This window comes from Oncorhynchus gorbuscha, unplaced genomic scaffold, assembly GCF_021184085.1.
Source record: "Oncorhynchus gorbuscha isolate QuinsamMale2020 ecotype Even-year unplaced genomic scaffold, OgorEven_v1.0 Un_scaffold_18:::fragment_2:::debris, whole genome shotgun sequence".
Lineage (NCBI taxonomy): Eukaryota > Metazoa > Chordata > Actinopteri > Salmoniformes > Salmonidae > Oncorhynchus > Oncorhynchus gorbuscha.
Genome location: NW_025744913.1, coordinates 7,501 through 27,267, shown reverse-complemented (window position 1 = coordinate 27,267; position 19,767 = coordinate 7,501). Strand labels below are relative to the sequence as shown.

General features: G+C 42.3%; 2 protein-coding genes across 2 annotated transcripts; both read left to right on the top strand.

The window, feature by feature from the left end:
• The first annotated feature begins 1,038 nt into the window (after positions 1–1,038).
• LOC124017322 (forkhead box protein D5-B-like) lies at positions 1,039–2,076 on the top strand. The gene has a single exon (XM_046332577.1). It carries the CDS (start codon positions 1,039–1,041, stop codon positions 2,074–2,076), a length of 1,038 nt encoding a protein of 345 aa, XP_046188533.1.
• Positions 2,077–3,648: 1,572 nt separating this feature from the next.
• LOC124017324 (phosphoglucomutase-like protein 5) lies at positions 3,649–18,077 on the top strand (the record flags this gene model as incomplete). Its single annotated transcript, XM_046332579.1, is given in 6 exon segments — positions 3,649–4,436; positions 15,761–15,923; positions 16,516–16,662; positions 16,829–16,954; positions 17,068–17,258; positions 17,923–18,077. Coding segments are annotated over 6 exon segments (1,040 nt in total), but the record flags the coding sequence as incomplete, so codon positions are not given.
• Positions 18,078–19,767: the final 1,690 nt, after the last annotated feature.

Here is a 19,767-nt window from a genome sequence, read left to right as displayed (position 1 = left end):
GCCCGGGGTTTGCTTTGAGGATGGCTGTGGCCATTCACTCCGACCATAAACCCCAGCCATGTCCCGTAGGCCACAGCTGCGCTGTGTTCTCCCCGATTCTAATGCTGATTTGCTCGTTAATAAGATGCCTCTACAGCTGCTTTTCTCTCCCGGCCACGGGGAGCCGTCCCACGGCCATTTTCATGGCCACATCACCTGCGGGCATCCCAAGGTGGCAAACTAAACGAAACCACAGGGGTCTGGAGGGTAAAACGCTTCGTTTCTTATCGGGGTTTAGGTGTGGTGTTCAAATTTCCCATTGCATCCCCGCTTCCAGTCGAGCTACTGTGCTGCTTTTAGTAGGCCTAATTGAACAGGAAATGTGCCACGGTTCAAAGTAAACCCTGTGAATAAAGGTGGAGCATACTGCATACCAATTAAGGTTATAAAGTTGACTACAATGCATTTGCCTCAAGTGTAGGCTACTTACTTTATATAGCCTACTCGAGATAATAGCAATTTTTTGTAGACCCAATAATGTGCCATGTCTGGAACTCAATATTTTATAGACAGACCTGCGTAAGCATGGCGGATCTTGCTAAAGCACCATTCTGATTATACCCTAAAAAATACATGCTTTTTGCTAACTATAGTCGATACATTTTATTATTGTATTTCATTGAACACTCTTAATTCAGAAGCTTCACTCCATGAACTTTGTGGTGTCTGCATACAAGACCAATTAGTATGTAAGGTTTCTCCTCCCCATTAGCTTTCTCCTTGGTCCATCTAACACCCCGCAGCGAGGGGCTACTGTCATAGGTCTGAGTGGGAATGGGACTGAGCTAGGGGGGGTAACAGCTCAGCTTTAATAAAAACCCAAACTCCCATGGTCACCACAGACAGGCTGACCACGAGCACAGGCACAGGAGGGGCCTAGAAAGTCAGAGAATCCAAATCTGTGTGCGCTGTTACGCATCGGTAATTGCGCTTTTATGAATGTTAAGAATTAATGATAAGGTGAGCTTTTACGCGTGTGTGGACATTGTGGTCTCAGTCATGACCCTCTCCAAGGAGTTTGAAGCGTCCCAGCAGACTAGCTTTCCCCTGGACGCAAATGAGGTAGACGTTGTTGGAGACGACGAGCCTCTCCATGGCCAGCTTCGTCTCTATCGGACCGAGAACACCACCGAACCTAGCTCCTCCGCCGAGTCCAGCGCCGAACTGGACTGCTCTGAGTTCGACTCGTCCGGGGAGAGCGAGAACAGTTTCTGTGCAGACGCGCCTTCATCGGGGAGACCACAGAACGGTTCTGTAAAGCCCCCGTATTCCTACATCGCTCTCATCACCATGGCGATCCTACAGAGTCCTCTGAAGAAACTGACACTGAGTGGCATCTGCGACTTCATTAGCAGCAAGTTCCGCTACTATCGGGAGAAGTTTCCGGCGTGGCAGAACTCCATCAGGCACAACCTGTCACTCAACGACTGCTTTGTAAAGATTCCGAGGGAGCCTGGAAACCCAGGCAAAGGCAACTACTGGTCTCTGGACCCCGCATCTGAGGACATGTTTGACAACGGCAGCTTTCTCCGGCGCAGGAAGAGGTTTAAGAGAAACCAACCGGAGTGTGTGAAAGATGGACTCATGTTCTACCCAAACTTCAGCTGTTACCGGCCTTACGTGCGACCTTACTGCGTCCAAGGCCAAGTGAGCGCACCGGCTGCCCCACTCCCGTATATGCCCGTTCAGGACGGGCTTGTGATGCCACCTTCCTCCTACTTACCGTACCCGAGAATAAGCAGCAGCGGTAAGGTTGTTTCCCCCAGAGACTTCAGAATGCAACTTTACGCAGCAACACCTGCAGAACAGAAGCCTGCGCGCGATACCCAGATAAAGTGTTCATTCAGTATTGACAGCATTATGAGTAAAACCTCTCCTTCTACACCACAGAACACAAATCCACAGAACTCCAACTCTCATTGTTCTATTGACTATGGTAATCTCCTCACGGGCCCCGCTAGTTGGTTCGTTCCGAGCCTGCATCCAGCTCCAAGGACTCCATTCTGCCCAAGTGCAATGTTGAGCGCACCCCTTTAATAACAGAGGGTATTCAAATGTCTTATCCTCGTTGTTAAAGTGTTTGTTTGTAGTAGCTATAACCAAATAAATATCTGTGTCTAAGTGATACAATTCTATAGGCTTAATGGAGAGACGTTTACGCATTTCTCAGAGAAATTATTAAAACTGCATGTTATTTGTGTTCATTCCATGTTGAATATGTCAAAAGAGGTTCATGTAAATAAGAAGGCTGATAATATATTTGTTAAAATATGGTGTCAATGTGAAAATGGAAATAAAATTGGAAACACTTTTGCCAATTGTATAGAAAATAGGCCTACATTGTATTGTGATTTTCCCGAATGTTTCGACATTGAAATGAAGCAATAAATATTTTTGATCATACCGTGAGATTTTTTTTGCTGTCTTTGATTACTTATTTCCTTCAACACATTTATTTACACCTTACAATTAACTGCGAAATGAGTATGATATTAGAACAAAATAGCCTGAGGAAATAATTGCACCTAAAGATTTCCAAACAGGCTTACTTCGCAAATAAGCTAAATAGGCCTCTGAACAGCAACATATATTAATTACTTAATATCTTGACATTGTGAATTATTATAAGACTATATTTATTGTTGTCAATTTTGTTAGTCCTTGCTGTAATTAGCGAAACAGAACTCTACTTTTTCACTAAAACCGGTCAGTCAGTGTGAATTTCGTTCCATATTTAGTTTTATTGCAAATATATGTTTTTCAATATTTAATTGAATTGTTGTTAAGTACATATAAAGATACATATAAAGATACATTTGATGTGCATCTAGCCATAGAGGCCAGTTCAATATGCAATGCTACCACCGTGTGGCAGCATTGCATAGGAAAAGGTTTACTACCTACAGCGAGGCTATTTTGTGTTGGCATATTTTGTATAGTTTATTTCACGTTATTGCATGAACTCAATGCAATCCAAATACATACAATTACTTTTAGGCTTATGGGACCGCTAGGCCTTTTTTACATTTAGCGATGCACGGTTTTCAATATTTTATTTCGCTCATGGTTGCGCTGTCCACCAAGTTATGCGTCAGTGAACCAGCACATAATGCATCTCTCTCTTTCTCTCTCAATTTATTTCAATTGGCATGTGAAACATATGTTTACATTGCCAAAGCAATGTAAAGCAATCTCTCTCTCTTATACATACACCGAGAGAGAGAAGTGCCATTGAATAAGACGCACTCCTTTCCCCCCAGTTTAGTTATTTTGGAAAGGGGGTGGTTTTCATCTTATCCAGTCCATTAGCTTAAAGTAATAATAAAACCAACTCGGGTGTTTTACTTTACCATGAGCTATATTGCCTATTGTCTACAGAGGAGAGTTCTGCTTGACCATACCAATATCCAACAGTTCCTGCCTCATCACTTTTACGCATATGCAAGTTAATTGTCATTGATCGGTCGGTAACTGCTCATGCTCGCACACTGACAGTGCTTAGTTTCTTTGACTCAAACCGACAAGTGTCGTGGACAGAAGTAGGGTCAGGTTACAGCCGCGACCCGACACAATTCTCCCATCACTCCACCCGGCTATTTTTGGCCAGAGGCACAGCTGATTGTAGGGGCTTTTGGCCCTCCTTGATTTTGGCAGGCGCTTGTCCTTGTGGAAAGTCGGACTTATTTGGAAAAGAGGGAGTTGCCAGGCGGAAGAGAGCACTTGGCTTAACATTACATTATCCTACTTGAACTTTAAAATCCGAAGCTCTCACTGTAAGTTTTATGTATGCATGTGTTAAAAGTACAGTATAACTAGCCTATCTAGAAACCGAGCAGACAAGACAAGGAATTTGTTGAAGGGAAGTTAGCCTATCAGCATAATAGCCATCCCTCAGGAAAACGCTGGAGTGCTGTCATTGCGTCAGCGCACTTTCCCCCTCGCAATTGCTGGGCCTACTTCTGGAGGACTAGAGCGGACATCACTCGACCTCACATCCCTCTCTAACACGGTCCGTCTCTACAGCATATGTTTGGCTCTCCACCTCTATCCAGCATCTGACCTGCAATTTCTGTGACAGACAGAGGCGTCCTCAGTATAGCCAGCTGAAGCGTCCCTCCCAGTGTGTTCTTGTGAGGAGGATGGAGACGAACCCCATTCCCGTGGTAACGGTCCAAACGAGCCCGTTCGATGACCAGCGGCCCGGTACTAACGGGCTGCGGCGGAAAACGGAGTTGTTCGAGGGCAAGAAGAACTACCTGCAGAACTACATCCAGAGTTTACTGTCGTCCATCGACTTGAGGGACCGCCAGGGATGTACCATGGTGGTGGGCAGCGACGGACGCTACTTCAGCCGAGCCGCCACGGAGATTATTGTGCAGATGGCCGCCGCCAACGGGGTAAAACAATAATGTCATGCCAGAAAGTTTGGACAGGTTCAGGGTTGGTCATGATGATGATGATGTTAATAAAGATGATGATAAATTAAGCACAGAACAATAGCATGATTAACAATGGTAGCATGTTAGCTAATCCTTCCCCTAATTCTGACCTTTGCCATTTCATTTAACTCCTAACCCTAATCTTAATCCCTAACCCTAACTCATAGCCTAGCTAACATTAAATCAAATCTAATTGTATTAGTCACGTGCGCCGAATACAACAGGTGTAGGTAGAACTTACCGTAAAATGTATACTTATGAGCCCCTAACCAACAATGCAGTTTTTTAAAAATACGATAAGAATAAGAGATAAAAGTAACAGGTAATTAAAGAGCAGCAATAAAATAACTATAGGGAGACTTTAAACAGGGGGGTACTGATACAGAGTCAATGTGCGGGAGCACCGGTTAATTGAGGTAGTATGTACATGTAGGTAGAGTTATTAAAGTGATTATGCGTAGATGACAACAGAGAGTAGCAGTGGTGTACAGAGGGGGTAATGGGGAAGGGGGTGGGGTGCACTGCAAATAGTCTGGGTAGTTATTTGACTAGATGTTTAGGAGTCTTATGGCTTGGCGGTAGAAGCTGTTTAGAAGCGTCTTGGACCTAGACCGGAGCCTTCGTAACATATCATACAAATTGCAATTTGTAACATATCATATGAATTACAATTTGTAACATATCATATGAAATGGATGATGGACATCCACAAATTAATACATACCATACGAAACGTAACATATCATACTAATGGGAGTGTCCCAGATTTCAATTTACTATGTTAAGTCTACCCCTGTCCAGGTTACTATGTGACTGAATGTCTAGCAACCCAAAGGTAGCATGTTCGAATCCCATCATTGACAACTTTAGCTAATTAGCTACTTTGCAACTACCTGCTCATGCTTCCCCGAACACTAACATTAACCCTTTAACCGAACTCATAACCTTAACCCCTAACCCCAACGCCTAACCCAGCTAACATTAGCCACCTAGCTAACGTTAGCCACAACCATTTGGAATTAGTAACATATCTTACATTTAGAAAATTCATAGCATATTGTACAAATGACAATTTGTAACATATCATATGAATTGTAATTCGTAACATATCATACTCAACGGATGATGGACATCCACAAATTAATATATACCATACGAAATGTAACATACTAATTGGAGGGTCCCGGATCTAAGTTTACTATGTTATTTCTACACGTGAGTTGTTACAATACTATGTCCTGTGGTTTACCTGTGATCTTCTATGTAGAAGAACCCCTTACCTTCTAATGACCTTGTGTAGCTTGTGAGCTCATATAATATGTTACATGTATGTGTTTGTGAGAGTCTCAGCTTTTTATAGATAGCTTTTAATAGTTGTAGCTCAAAACATTTGGACTCTACATACGTTTTTGTAAAAAGACCCGGCCCTGGCCCCTTCGGAATCTGTCCTTGTCTCACAAACACTTTACCTCAGTCCCTTTTAATCACACTGACTAATGGTTTGTACTGACAGATGCAGAAGAAATAGACGAATCCAATGGTACAACAAGAAGTTTGTAGCTCAAACACAGTGTTTTAAAGGGGTGGGAAGTGCAAATGTCGCCGGCATCGCAGAGGGACTCATTGGGTTAAGAGCCGAGTTGTAGCATTTTATACCAACTGTAGACAATGGAGTGACTTCTGACTGATCAGAGGCCTATACAACGAGTTACAGTAATATACTGTAGATAATGGAGTGACTTCTGACTGATCAGAGGCCTATACAACGAGTTACAGTAATATACTGTAGATAATGGAGTGACTTCTGACTGATCAGAGGCCTATACAACGAGTTACAGTAATATACTGTAGATAATGGAGTTACTTCTGACTGATCAGAGGCCTATACAACGAGTTACAGTAATATACTGTAGATAATGGAGTGAGTTCTGACTGATCAGAGGCCTATACAACGAGTTACAGTAATATACTGTAGATAATGGAGTGAGTTCTGACTGATCAGAGGCCTATACAACGAGTTACAGTAATATACTGTAGATAATGGAGTTACTTCTGACTGATCAGAGGCCTATACAACGAGTTACAGTAATATACTGTAGATAATGGAGTGAGTTCTGACTGATCAGAGGCCTATACAACGAGTTACAGTAATATACTGTAGATAATGGAGTGAGTTCTGACTGATCAGAGGCCTATACAACGAGTTACAGTAATATACTGTAGACAATGGAGTGAGTTCTGACTGATCAGAGGCCTATACAACGAGTTACAGTAATATACTGTAGACAATGGAGTGAGTTCTGACTGATCAGAGGCCTATACAACGAGTTACAGTAATATACTGTAGACAATGGAGTGAGTTCTGACTGATCAGAGGCCTATACAACGAGTTACAGTAATATACTGTAGATAATGGAGTGACTTCTGACTGAGACAGAGGCCTATACAACGAGTTACAGTAATATACTGTAGATAATGGAGTGAGTTCTGACTGATCAGAGGCCTATACAACGAGTTACAGTAATATACTGTAGACAATGGAGTGAGTTCTGACTGATCAGAGGCCTATACAACGAGTTACAGTAATATACTGTAGATAATGGAGTTACTTCTGACTGAGACAGAGGCCTATACAACGAGTTACAGTAATATACTGTAGATAATGGAGTGAGTTCTGACTGATCAGAGGCCTATACAACGAGTTACAGTAATATACTGTAGATAATGGAGTGACTTCTGACTGAGACAGAGGCCTATACAACGAGTTACAGTAATATACTGTAGATAATGGAGTGACTTCTGACTGAGACAGAGGCCTATACAACGAGTTACAGTAATATACTGTAGATAATGGAGTGAGTTCTGACTGAGACAGAGGCCTATACAACGAGTTACAGTAATATACTGTAGACAATGGAGTGACTTCTGACTGAGACAGAGGCCTATACAACGAGTTACAGTAATATACTGTAGATAATGGAGTGACTTCTGACTGAGACAGAGGCCTATACAACGAGTTACAGTAATATACTGTAGATAATGGAGTGACTTCTGACTGAGACAAAGGCCTATACAGCGAGTTACAGTAATATACTGTAGATAATGGAGTGACTTCTGACTGAGACAGAGGCCTATACAATGAGTTACAGTAATATACTGTAGACAATGGAGTGACTTCTGACTGAGACAGATAGGCCTATACAACGAGTTACAGTAATATACTGTAGACAATGGAGTGACTTCTGACTGAGACAGAGGCCTATACAACGAGTTACAGTAATATACTGTAGACAATGGAGTGACTTCTGACTGAGACAGATAGGCCTATACAATGAGTTACAGTAATATACTGTAGACAATGGAGTGACTTCTGACTGAGACAGAGGCCTATACAACGAGTTACAGTAATATACTGTAGACAATGGAGTGACTTCTGACTGAGACAGAGGCCTATACAACGAGTTACAGTAATATACTGTAGACAATGGAGTGACTTCTGACTGAGACAGAGGCCTATACAATGAGTTACAGTAATATACTGTAGACAATGGAGTGACTTCTGACTGAGATAGATAGGCCTATACAACGAGTTACAGTAATATACTGTAGACAATGGAGTGACTTCTGACTGAGACAGAGGCCTATACAACGAGTTACAGTAATATACTGTAGACAATGGAGTGACTTCTGACTGAGACAGATAGGCCTATACAACGAGTTACAGTAATATTCTGTAGACAATGGAGTGACTTCTGACTGAGACAGAGGCCTATACAACGAGTTACAGTAATATACTGTAGATAATGGAGTGACTTCTGACTGAGACAGAGGCCTATACAACGAGTTACAGTAATATACTGTAGATAATGGAGTGACTTCTGACTGAGACAGAGGCCTATACAATGAGTTACAGTAATATACTGTAGACAATGGAGTGACTTCTGACTGAGACAGATAGGCCTATACAACGAGTTACAGTAATATACTGTAGACAATGGAGTGACTTCTGACTGAGACAGAGGCCTATACAACGAGTTACAGTAATATACTGTAGACAATGGAGTGACTTCTGACTGAGACAGATAGGACAGTTACAGTAATATACTGTAGACAATGGAGTGACTTCTGACTGAGACAGAGGCCTATACAACGAGTTACAGTAATATACTGTAGACAATGGAGTGACTTCTGACTGAGACAGAGGCCTATACAAGAGTTACAGTAATATACAGACAATGGAGTGTCTGACTGAGACAGAGGCCTATACAATGAGTTACAGTAATATACCGTAGACAATGGAGTGACTTCTGACTGAGACAGATAGGCCTATACAACGAGTTACAGTAATATACTGTAGACAATGGAGTGACTTCTGAGACAGAGGACTGTTACAGACAGATGACTGAGACAGAGGCCTATACAACGAGTTACAGTAATTACAGACAATAATGATACTGTAGTTACAATGGACAAGTGACTTCTGACTGAGACAGATAGGCCTATACAACGAGTTACAGTAATATACTGTAGACAATGGAGTGACTTCTGACTGAGACAGAGGCCTATACAACGAGTTACAGTAATCTGTAGACAATGGAGTGACTTCTGACTGAGACAGATAGGCCTATACAAAGAGTTACAGTAATATACTGTAGACAATGGAGTGACTTCTGACTGAGACAGAGGCCTATACAACGAGTTACAGTAATATACTGTAGACAATGGAGTGACTTCTGACTGAGACAGAGGCCTATACAACGAGTTACAGTAATATACTGTAGACAATGGAGTGACTTCTGACTGAGACAGATAGGCCTATACAACGAGTTACAGTAATATACTGTATAAAGTGAGACTCTGACAGATTATTTAAAGTGAGACTCTGGCAGATTATTTAAAGGGAGACTGGCAGATTATTTAAAGTGAGAGTCTGACAGATTATTTAAAGTGAGACTCTTGCAGATGATTTAAAGTGAGACTGGCAGATTATTTAAAGTGAGAGTCTGACAGATTATTTAAAGTGAGACTCTGGCAGATTATTTAAAGGGAGACTCTGGCAGATGATTTAAAGTGAGAGTCTGACAGATTATTTAAAGTGAGATTCTGGCAGATTATTTAAAGTGAGACTCTGACAGATTATTTAAAGTGAGACTCTGGCAGATTATTTAAAGGGAGACTCTGGCAGATTATTTAAAGGGAGACTCTGGCAGATTATTTAAAGGGAGACTCTGGCAGATTATTTAAAGGGAGACTCTGGCAGATTATTTAAAGGGAGACTCTGGCAGATTATTTAAAGGGAGACTCTGGCAGATTATTTAAAGGGAGACTCTGGCAGATTATTTAAAGTGAGACTCTGGCAGATTATTTAAAGTGAGACTCTGGCAGATTGTTTAAAGGGAGACTCTGGCAGATTATTCAAAGGGAGACTGGCAGATTATTTAAAGGGAGACTCTGGCAGAGTACACTAAGCAAAAGATAAGGCTCTCATGAGGAACATTTGCCACATGACATAGGGCTACATACAGTACTTGTCTCAATTAATGAAGGTTACCCACCAACACGGCCAGATGGCTGGAGGGGTAGTTTCATTTCGAGAACAAAAATCCCTGGTTTTAAAGTAACTGTCCAGTGTTTCCAGACTTCTATGAAATATGACCTATAATTAATTACAATATGAGTGAAATTGTATTCCTTCCAAAAAAATGGTAATTAACTATGTTAAAAATCATATTTTCTGTGTTGGAATCTGAGTGTACTCCAACAACAGAATAAATATAAATGTAGTCGGAAGAGCATTTCGTACTATACTCTATGTAAATCTGAGACATTCCAATTAGTATGATATGTTACGTTTCGTATTGTATGTATCAATCCATCATCATATTCGTATCACATGTTACAAATTACAATTCGTATGATATGTTATGAATTGCAATTCATACAATAGGTTAAGAATTTGCAAAAAACGTATGATATGTTACGAATTCCAATTTGTTGTGGCTATTGTTAGCTAGGTGGCTAGGTGACTGATGCTATCATTAGCTATCTCTAGGGGTTAGAGTAGGGGTTAAGCTTAGAAGTTAGGTTAGGTTTAGGGGAAAGGTTAGCTAAAAGGTTTTAAGGTTAGGGTTAGGGGAAGGGTTAGCTAAAAGGTTTTAAGGTTAGGGTTAGGGGAAGGGTTAGCTAAAAGGTTTTAAGGTTAGGGTTAGGGGAAAGGTTAGCTAAAAGGTTTTAAGGTTAGGGTTAGGGGAAAGGTTAGCTAAAAGGTTTTAAGGTTAGGGTTAGGGGAAAGGTTAGCTAAAATGTTTTAAGGTTAGCGTTAGGGGAAAGATTAGCTAAAAGGTTTTAGGGTTAGGGGAAAGGTTAGCTAAAAGGTTTTAAGGTTAGGGTTAGGGGAAAGGTTAGCTAAAAGGGTTTAAGGTTAGGGTTAGGGGAAGGGTTAGCTAAAAGGTTTTAAGGTTAGCGTTAGGGGAAAGGTTAGCTAAAAGGTTTTAAGGTTAGGGTTAGGGGAAAGGTTAGCTAAAAGGTTTTAAGGTTAGGGTTAGGGGAAAGGTTAGCTAAAAGGTTTTAAGGTTAGGGTTAGGGGAAAGGTTAGCTAAAAGGTTTTAAGGTTAGGCTTAGGGGAAAGGTTAGCTAAAAGGTTTTAAGGTTAGCGTTAGGGGAAAGGTTAGCTAAAAGGTTTTAAGGTTAGGGTTAGGGGAAAGGTTAGCTAAAAGGTTTTAAGGTTAGCGTTAGGGGAAAGGTTAGCTAAAAGGTTTTAAGGTTAGGGTTAGGGGAAAGGTTAGCTAAAAGGTTTTAAGGTTAGGGTTAGGGGAAAGCTTAGCTAAAATGTTTTAAGGTTAGGGTTAGGGGAAAGGTTAGCTAAAAGGTTTTAAGGTTAGGGTTAGGGGAAAGGTTAGCTAAAAGGTTTTAAGGTTAGGGTTAGGGGAAAGGTTAGCTAAAAGGTTTTAAGGTTAGGGTTAGGGGAAAGGTTAGCTAAAAGGTTTTAAGGTTAGGGTTAGGGGAAGGGTTAGCTAACAAAGTAGTTGCTAATCAGCTAAAATTGTCCGTGATGAGATTTGAACATCTAAACTTTGGGTTGCTAGATGTTTGCGTTATACGCCTACACAAGCACCCTCCTTTCATTTTTGCCTTAAGTAAGTCATATTTTACATCAGCCAATGTCACAAAGTGCTATACAGAAACCCAGCCTAAAATCCAAACAGCAATTCATGCAGATGTAGAAGCACGGTGACTAGGAAACACTCCCTAGAAAGGCAGGAACCTAGGAATAAACCTAGAGAAGAACCAGGCTATGAGGGGTGGCCAGTCCTCTTCTGGCTGTGCCAGGTGGAGATTATAACAGAACCAGGCTCTGAGGGGTGGCCAGTCCTCTTCTGGCTGTGCCGGGTGGAGATTATAACAGAACATGGCTATGAGGGGTGGCCAGTCCTCTTCTGGCTGTGCCGGGTGGAGATTATAACAGAACCAGGCTCTGAGGGGTGGCCAGTCCTCTTCTGGCTGTGCCGGGTGGAGATTATAACAGAACATGGCTATGAGGGGTGGCCAGTCCTCTTCTGGCTGTGCCAGGTGGAGATTATAACAGAACCAGGCTCTGAGGGGTGGCCAGTCCTCTTCTGGCTGTGCCGGGTGGAGATTATAACAGAACATGGCTATGAGGGGTGGCCAGTCCTCTTCTGGCTGTGCCGGGTGGAGATTATAACAGAACATGGCCCAAGATGTTCAAACGTTCACAGATGACCGGCAGGGTCAGATAATAATAATAATGGCAATATGATTTCAATATGATTTAGAGTGCCTTCAGAAAGTATTCACACCCCTTGAATTTTTCCACATTTTGTTGTGTTACAGCCTGAATTTATAATAGATTCAATTGAGATGTTGTGTCACTGGCTTACACACAATATGTTTGCAAATTAATTCAACATGAAAAGCTGAAATGTTTTCTTATGCCAAACATAAATAAGTTCAGGAGTAAAAATGTGCTTAACAAGTTACATAACAAGTTGCATGGACTCACTCTGTGTGCAATAATATGGTTTAACATGATTTTTTAATGACCACCTCATCTGTACACCACACATACAATTATTTGTAAGGTCCCTCAGTTGAGCAGTGAATTTCAAGCACAGATTCAAACACAAAGACTAGGGAGGTTTCCAGTGTCTTGCAAAGAAGGGCACCTGTTGGTAGATGGGTAAAAAATAAATAATTAAAAAGCAGACATTGAATATCCCTCTGAGAATAATGAAGTTATTAATTACACTTAGCCACTACAAAGATACAGACGTCCTTCCTAACTCAGTTGCCGGAGAGGAAGGAAACAGCTCAGGGATTTCACCATGAGGCCACTGGTGACTATAAAACAGTTGCAGAGTTTAATGGCTGTGATAGGAGGATGGTTCAACTACATTGTAGTTACTCAACAATACTAACCTAATTGACAGAGTGAAAATAAGGAAGCCTGTACATAATAAAATATTCCAAAACATGCATCCTGTTTGCAACAAGGCACAGAAGTTAAACTGCAAAAAATGTGGAAAAGCCAAATCTACACTGGAGTTGCTTACCAAGAAGACAGAGAATGTTCCTGAGTGGCTAAATCACAGTTTTGATCTAAATCAACTTGAAAATATATGGCAAGACCTGATAATCGTTGTCGGCAAATTATAATCAACCAATTTGCCAGAGCTTGAAGAATGCTAAAAGAATAATGGGTAAATGTTGCACAATCCGGGTGTGGAAAGTTCTTAGAGATTTACCCAGGACATCTCACAGCTGTAATCACTGCCAAAGGTGCTTCTACAACATATTGACTCAGGGGGTCATGTACACATCATGTACACATTGATAAATGAGGACAATGTGTAGAGTCCTTTTGAGAGCCACAGTCACAGATTCACAGTCACAGAGTCACAGGGTCACTAGCCATAGTCACAGAGTTACAGTCACAGAGCCACAGTCACAGATTCACAGTCACAGAGCCAGTCACAGTCACAGTGAATACTTAATGTAAAATAGACATTTATGTATTTAATTTTAAATACATTTGCAACATTTGTAGACTGGTGAATTTTTTTGCAATGTAATCATTTTTTAATTCAGTCTGTAACACAACACATGTGGAATAAGTCAAGGGGTGTGAATACTTTCTGAAGGCACTGTAGGTCCTAAAGCCTATCCCAGTGTCAGCGTGTGTGTTTGCGCATGTCTGCTTGAATGGCCATTACCCGTTAGGCCGTTACCCAATTCCGCAGAGCGCTAGGAAAGGACAGTGTTCTCAGATCTATGCGATATCAAGCTTGGTGAAGTGCCAAAGGAAAATCTGAGGGGAATGTATTTGTTTTGAGATGGGTCTGTTTTTTTGCTGGCCCAGCCAAATGTCTCCTGCCTGCCTTATCGGCTGTTCCATCCCTCGTCCACTCCTTTCCTGCCCACGCCTCTCAAGGCTTGGGGGATACCCAGTCAGTTTAGTGGCCACAAGCCAAACTCAGGATATAAGCGCTGGGAAGACCTTGAACAAATATTTGTGAAATGCTGGGGGCAGAGTATGGAATGATGATAGGCCTATAACAGGGTTGCTGACAGGGCATGGCAGATGTAAAGTGCAAAGGGCCCTATTGATCCAAAGCGGTGTCTGCCAAATGTGCTTCAGGGGTGTGAATACTTATGTAAATGACATGTTTCTGTATTTCATTTTCAATCATAAATTTATATACATTTTTTTCACTTTGTTGTTATGGGGTATTCTCCTCTCTCTCTCTCTCTCTCTCTTTCTCTCTCTCTCTCTCGCTCTCTCTCTCTCTCTCTCTCTCTCTCTCTCTCTCTCTCTCTCTCTCTCTCTCTCTCTCTCTCTCTCTCTCTCTCTCTCTCTCTCTCTCTCTCTCTCTCTCTCTCTCTCTCTCTCTCTCTCTCTCTCTCTCTCTCTCTCTCTCTCTCTCTCTCTCTCTCTCTCTCTCTCTCTCTCTCTCTCTCTCTCTCTCTCTCTCTCTCTCTCTCTCTCTCTCTCTCTCTCTCTCTCTTTCTTTGTTTTCTCTCTCTCTCTCTCTCTCTCTCTCTCTCTCTCTCTCTCTCTCTCTCTCTCTCTCTCTCTCTCTCTCTCTCTCTCTCTCTCTCTCTCTCTCTCTCTCTCTCTCTCTCTCTCTTTCTCTCTCTCTCTCCCTCTCTCTGTCTCTCTCTCTCTCTCTCTCTCTCTCTCTCTCCCTCTCTCTGTCTCTCTCTCTCTCTCTCTCTCTCTCTCTCTCTCTCTCTCTCTCTCTCTCTCTCTCTCTCTCTCTCTCTCTCTCTCTCTCTCTCTCTCTCTCTCTCTCTCTCTCTCTCTCTCTCTCTCTCTCTCTCTCTCTCTGTCTCTCTCTCTCTCTCTCTCTCTGTCTCTGTCTCTCTCTCTCTCTCTCTCTCTCTCTCTCTCTCTCTCTCTCTCTCTCTCTCTCTCTCTCTCTCTCTCTCTCTCTCTCTCTATCTCTCAAGGGCTTTATTGGTATGGGAAACGTATGTTAACATTGCCAAAGCAAGTGAAATAGATGATAAACAAAAGTGTAATAAACAATAAAAATGTACAGTAAATATTACACTCACAGAAGTTCCAAAATAATAAAGACATTTCAAATGTCATATTATGTATATATACAGTGTTGTAATGATGTGCAAATAGTTAAAGTACAAAAGGGAAAATAAATAAACATAAATATAGCTCTCTCAATCTCTCTGAATCAAGAAGTGAGGAGATTGCTCCAACGTCATAAAAATGAATTCCCCGTGAATGAGGACACTTTTATTTAGAGTAGTTGAACACTAGCCTAGAGCCAAAACATGTGGGACTTTGCTTCAGTAAATGGATGTAGACGCCGAAGATGACCGTCTGGAATGTAACCTAGTCTGAGGGTGGTAATACGTCTGCATCCTTCCCTTCATCGGTGCCAACTTCTGGACACTTCTGGAAAGATGACGTCCTGAGCATCATGACAGGAGCCATGTGGCCCGTTCTAAAAAATAACACGTGACAAAAGAGATGAAGCTTGTTACAATAAAGAAATGTAAATGAAATCATTCTGTAGGCTGAAGCTACACTGAGCTAGTCTACAATAATAGGCCTTTTTATTACTGAGTTGCAATTTTTGTACTTGCTTTAGTGTTGAATAATAATGCATTGTACAATTACTGTATGTACTATATCCCTACATGTTCACGTAAAGTAATCACCTCTATATGAAGATAGGTCCCAGAATGAGATTCATTCAGCTGAAGTTCCTTCAACTCTCTCTCTCTGTCTGTGTGTCTGTCAGATTGGCCGTCTGGTGATTGGCCACAACGGTCTCCTGTCCACCCCTGCTGTGTCCTGCATCATCAGGAAGATCAAGGCCATTGGTGGAATCATTCTGACAGCCAGTCACAACCCAGGAGGCCCCGGGGGAGACTTTGGGGTCAAATTCAATGTGGCCAATGGAGGTGAGGTGATAATTTGACTGATTGCTGTCAATCTGCCTGATTGCTGTCAATCTGTCAGTGGTCCCGTTCTGTGAGCTTGTGTGGCCTACCACTTTGCGGCTGAGCCGTTGTTGCTCCTAGACGTTTCCAGTCCACAATAACAGCACTTACAGTTGACCGGGGAGGCTCTAGAACTGACAAGTTGGAAAGGTGACATCCAATGACGGTGCAACGTTGAAAGTCACAGAGCAATTCAGTAAGGCCAATGTTTGTCTATGGAGATTGCATGGCGGTGTGCTCAATTTTATACGGCTGTCAGCAACGGGTGTGGTTGACATAGCTGAATCTAGTCATTTGAAGCGGTGTCCTGTCCACATACTTTTGTATGTATAGTATATATAATATGACTTCTCAGTAATATGACTTCTCAATATAGAGAAAAATGTTATTTAACTTCTTATGAATACTCAACGGTGGTTCCTTATTTCTAACACACACCATAGGCTTCTATCACTCTTGTTAAACAGGTATAATAACAACAATTGACCAGCAATAGGCCACTTCAGTTGAAAACAACGGTTTCCATGGTAACTGTGTCCTCTCCCCCCGATAGGCCCGTCTCCGGACACAGTGATGGAGAAGATTGCCCAGGTGAGCAGGACCCTGGAGGAGTACACCATCTGTCCTGACCTCCACATAGACCTGGCCAGACTGGGACGCCACGACTTTGACCTGGAGAACAAGTTCAAACCCTTCAGAGGTACTGGACACACACACAGAGCGCACACATGCGCCATGCTACTCTCACACGCGCCATACACCACACATACACTCTGTTCTTGCATGCAAAGTAGCATACGTACTATTGGGTGGATATACACATGCAGATACACACAATAGTCCTCTCCTGTCCTGTGTGTTGGTAGTTGAGATAGTGGACTCAGTGGAGGTGTACCTCAACCTGCTGAGAACCATCTTTGACTTCAGCGCCATCAAGACCCTTCTGACAGGACCTGAACAGCTGAAGATACGCGTAGACGCCATGAATGGAGGTAAGATAACACTCGCAAAGACCAGATTGGTAACAGTATTGTATCGGGCGCCCACTGCTGTGGTATGTTCATGGTGTTCTATTCTATTTGATTATTTTCTATTCTATTGTCAGTGATGGGTCCGTATGTGCGGCGTATCCTGTGTGATGAGCTGGGTGCTCCTGCCAACGCTGCCGTCAACTGTGTCCCCCTGGAGGACTTTGGGGGCCGGCCTCCAGAGCCCAGCCTCACATATGCAGCCCCATTGGTCGATGCCATGAAGGGTGGAGACTTTGGTTTCGGAGCTGCGCTCGATGCAGACGGGGTGAGACAGCTGAAACTGAGAGGAGGAGAGAAACAGTGGATGTATTAATGCAAAGTACTAGAATACACATTCTGGAGAGCTGATGAGCATGTTTGAGGACCATGTTTGAATCTGCTAAAATGGGCAGGTTTTATACTTTTGGGACTGTTCCTTTGGTTCCATGACAGCAAGCCAAATCAAGCACTGGACCTATGTGGACACAGGGGAACTTGGGAACTTGGAATTGCCATGTTTTTGTCTGTATTTATATGCTGGTCAATAACAGGATGTTAAGCAATGGAACCAGCTAATATCTGTGACAAAACATACGTCACATTTTTTCCACAACATTTTCACATAGTAATTTCTAGCAGTGCCATGCTCACGCACATTAGCCTAACTCAATTACCTAGCCTAGCATCAGGAGAATTATGTTACTGTATTGCATCCTATTGGAGCCCTCCCCCGGTGCTCACGATGATGCATCTTTGTTTGAAGTAGGTGTCCCATACATTTGATTTGATTGTGACAGATGTAATTAAAACAACAGTTTATCAACTGATAGGGACGGGAGTAACAACGATATTCATCTTTAACATGATGTTTTTATCAATGATGTATTGGTTAGTTCTCCATGGATTGTTGTCTGGTTGAAGAGGGTATGTATTGGTGTGTGTATTCGCAGGACCGGTATATGATCCTGGGTGAGAATGGTTTCTTTGTGAACCCATCAGACTCCTTGGCTGTCATGGCTGCCAACCTCTCATGCATCCCCTACTTCAGACAGCTGGGGCTAAAGGGCTTCGCTAGGAGTATGGCAACCAGCACTGCCCTAGACAGGTAGGACACGTACACACACCACGGTCCGTTTACCCTGTGCCTTTTTTGTCTTTTGGGTTCAAAGGGAAAAATATAACCAGGTGTGGATGGCTGCTGGGGGAAATGCTCCACAGGACTTTATCATTTTTCAACTTCCATATTTCTCATCAACACCTAACCCTGCACCCCCTGTTCATCACCTGACCCCCCTCTCCCTCCCACCCTCACCCATCTCTCTCTCTTTACCCCCCTCCCTCTCAATCGTCTCTCTCTGTCTCTCTTTCTCTCTCTCTGTCTCTCTTTCTCCCTCTCTCGCTCTCTTCCTCTCTCTATTCCCTCCCTCTCTCCCCCACTCTTGTGACCCCAATCCACAAATACCTGCCCTGGTCAATTCTCTGAAGAGATTAGATGCCTTAGAGTGGAGAATCACCCTCTATGAATGGCGTTGTGAGCTCACACACACACACACACACACACACACACACACACACACACACACACACACACACACACACACACACACACACACACACACACACACACACACACACACACACACACACACACACACACACACACACACACACACACACACGTCAAATGTATACATCTGTGTTTTATGTCTCTGTTTGATTGATTTTATAAACACATAGACAAGTTGTACACACACACACACAGCCTTACACACACACACACACACACACACACACACACACACACACACACACACACACACACACACACACACACACACACACACACACACACACACACACACACACACACACACACACACACACACACACACACACACACACAGCAGTGTTAATTTTGGCAGATATTTTAGATTTAGTTTTAGTATTTATGACTAAAATACGTTTTAGTCTTTGTCACATTTTGTCATTTCATCCTACTTAGTTTTAGTTGTCGACTCAAACTCTGGTCAATTTTAGTCTAGTTTTAGTCAGTAATTTTGTCATATATTTATCAGCGCATTTTTCTCCATGAAATAATTCATATTTACCTTCCATGATGTGCACATTAAGATAGCCTTGTTCAACTAGTCTTTACTATCCCCCCATATAGCTGGCACACTGCTATTGTAACGTATAGGCCACAAATCCTTGGCTGCTGGTTAAACAATTTAGGCATATGCTCTTTTCTCTCTGTCATAGCCTTGAGATGAGGGTAAATAACATTGATTCCATTTAAAAGGGGAGAATCTGAGCTTTCCAACAATGCCAGTAATATTACTGTACTCCTAATATTCAGCAAGTATCATTACAAAAAACAACTGCACTCACATTTGGGAAATGTGAGATGAATAACTGCACATGGGATGTGATCAAAGCTATCTTAGGTTAGCTCCAGTTGAAGTGGGCTGCACATCAGTTCAAAAGAGACTGAAGTGACTGAAGTGACAGCCTGAGCTGTGTGGGAGAGCCTGGCAGATCAGGGCCTCGTTTCCCAGTTGCAATGTAAGTTAAGCATTACGATGATCGTACCAGTTGTGATGTAACTTAAGCATTACGATGATCCTACCAGTTGTGATGTAACTTAAGCATTACGATGATCCTACCAGTTGTGATGTAACTTAAGCATTACGATGATCGTACCAGTTGTGATGTTACTTAAGCATTACGATGATCGTACCAGTTGTGATGTAACTTAAGCATTACGATGATCGTACCAGTTGTGATGTAACTTAAGC

Excerpts from the sequence above, each read along its gene's own strand:
- LOC124017322 (XM_046332577.1), top strand. The coding sequence starts at position 1,039 with ATGACCCTCTCCAAGGAGTTTGAAGCGTCCCAGCAGACTAGCTTTCCC.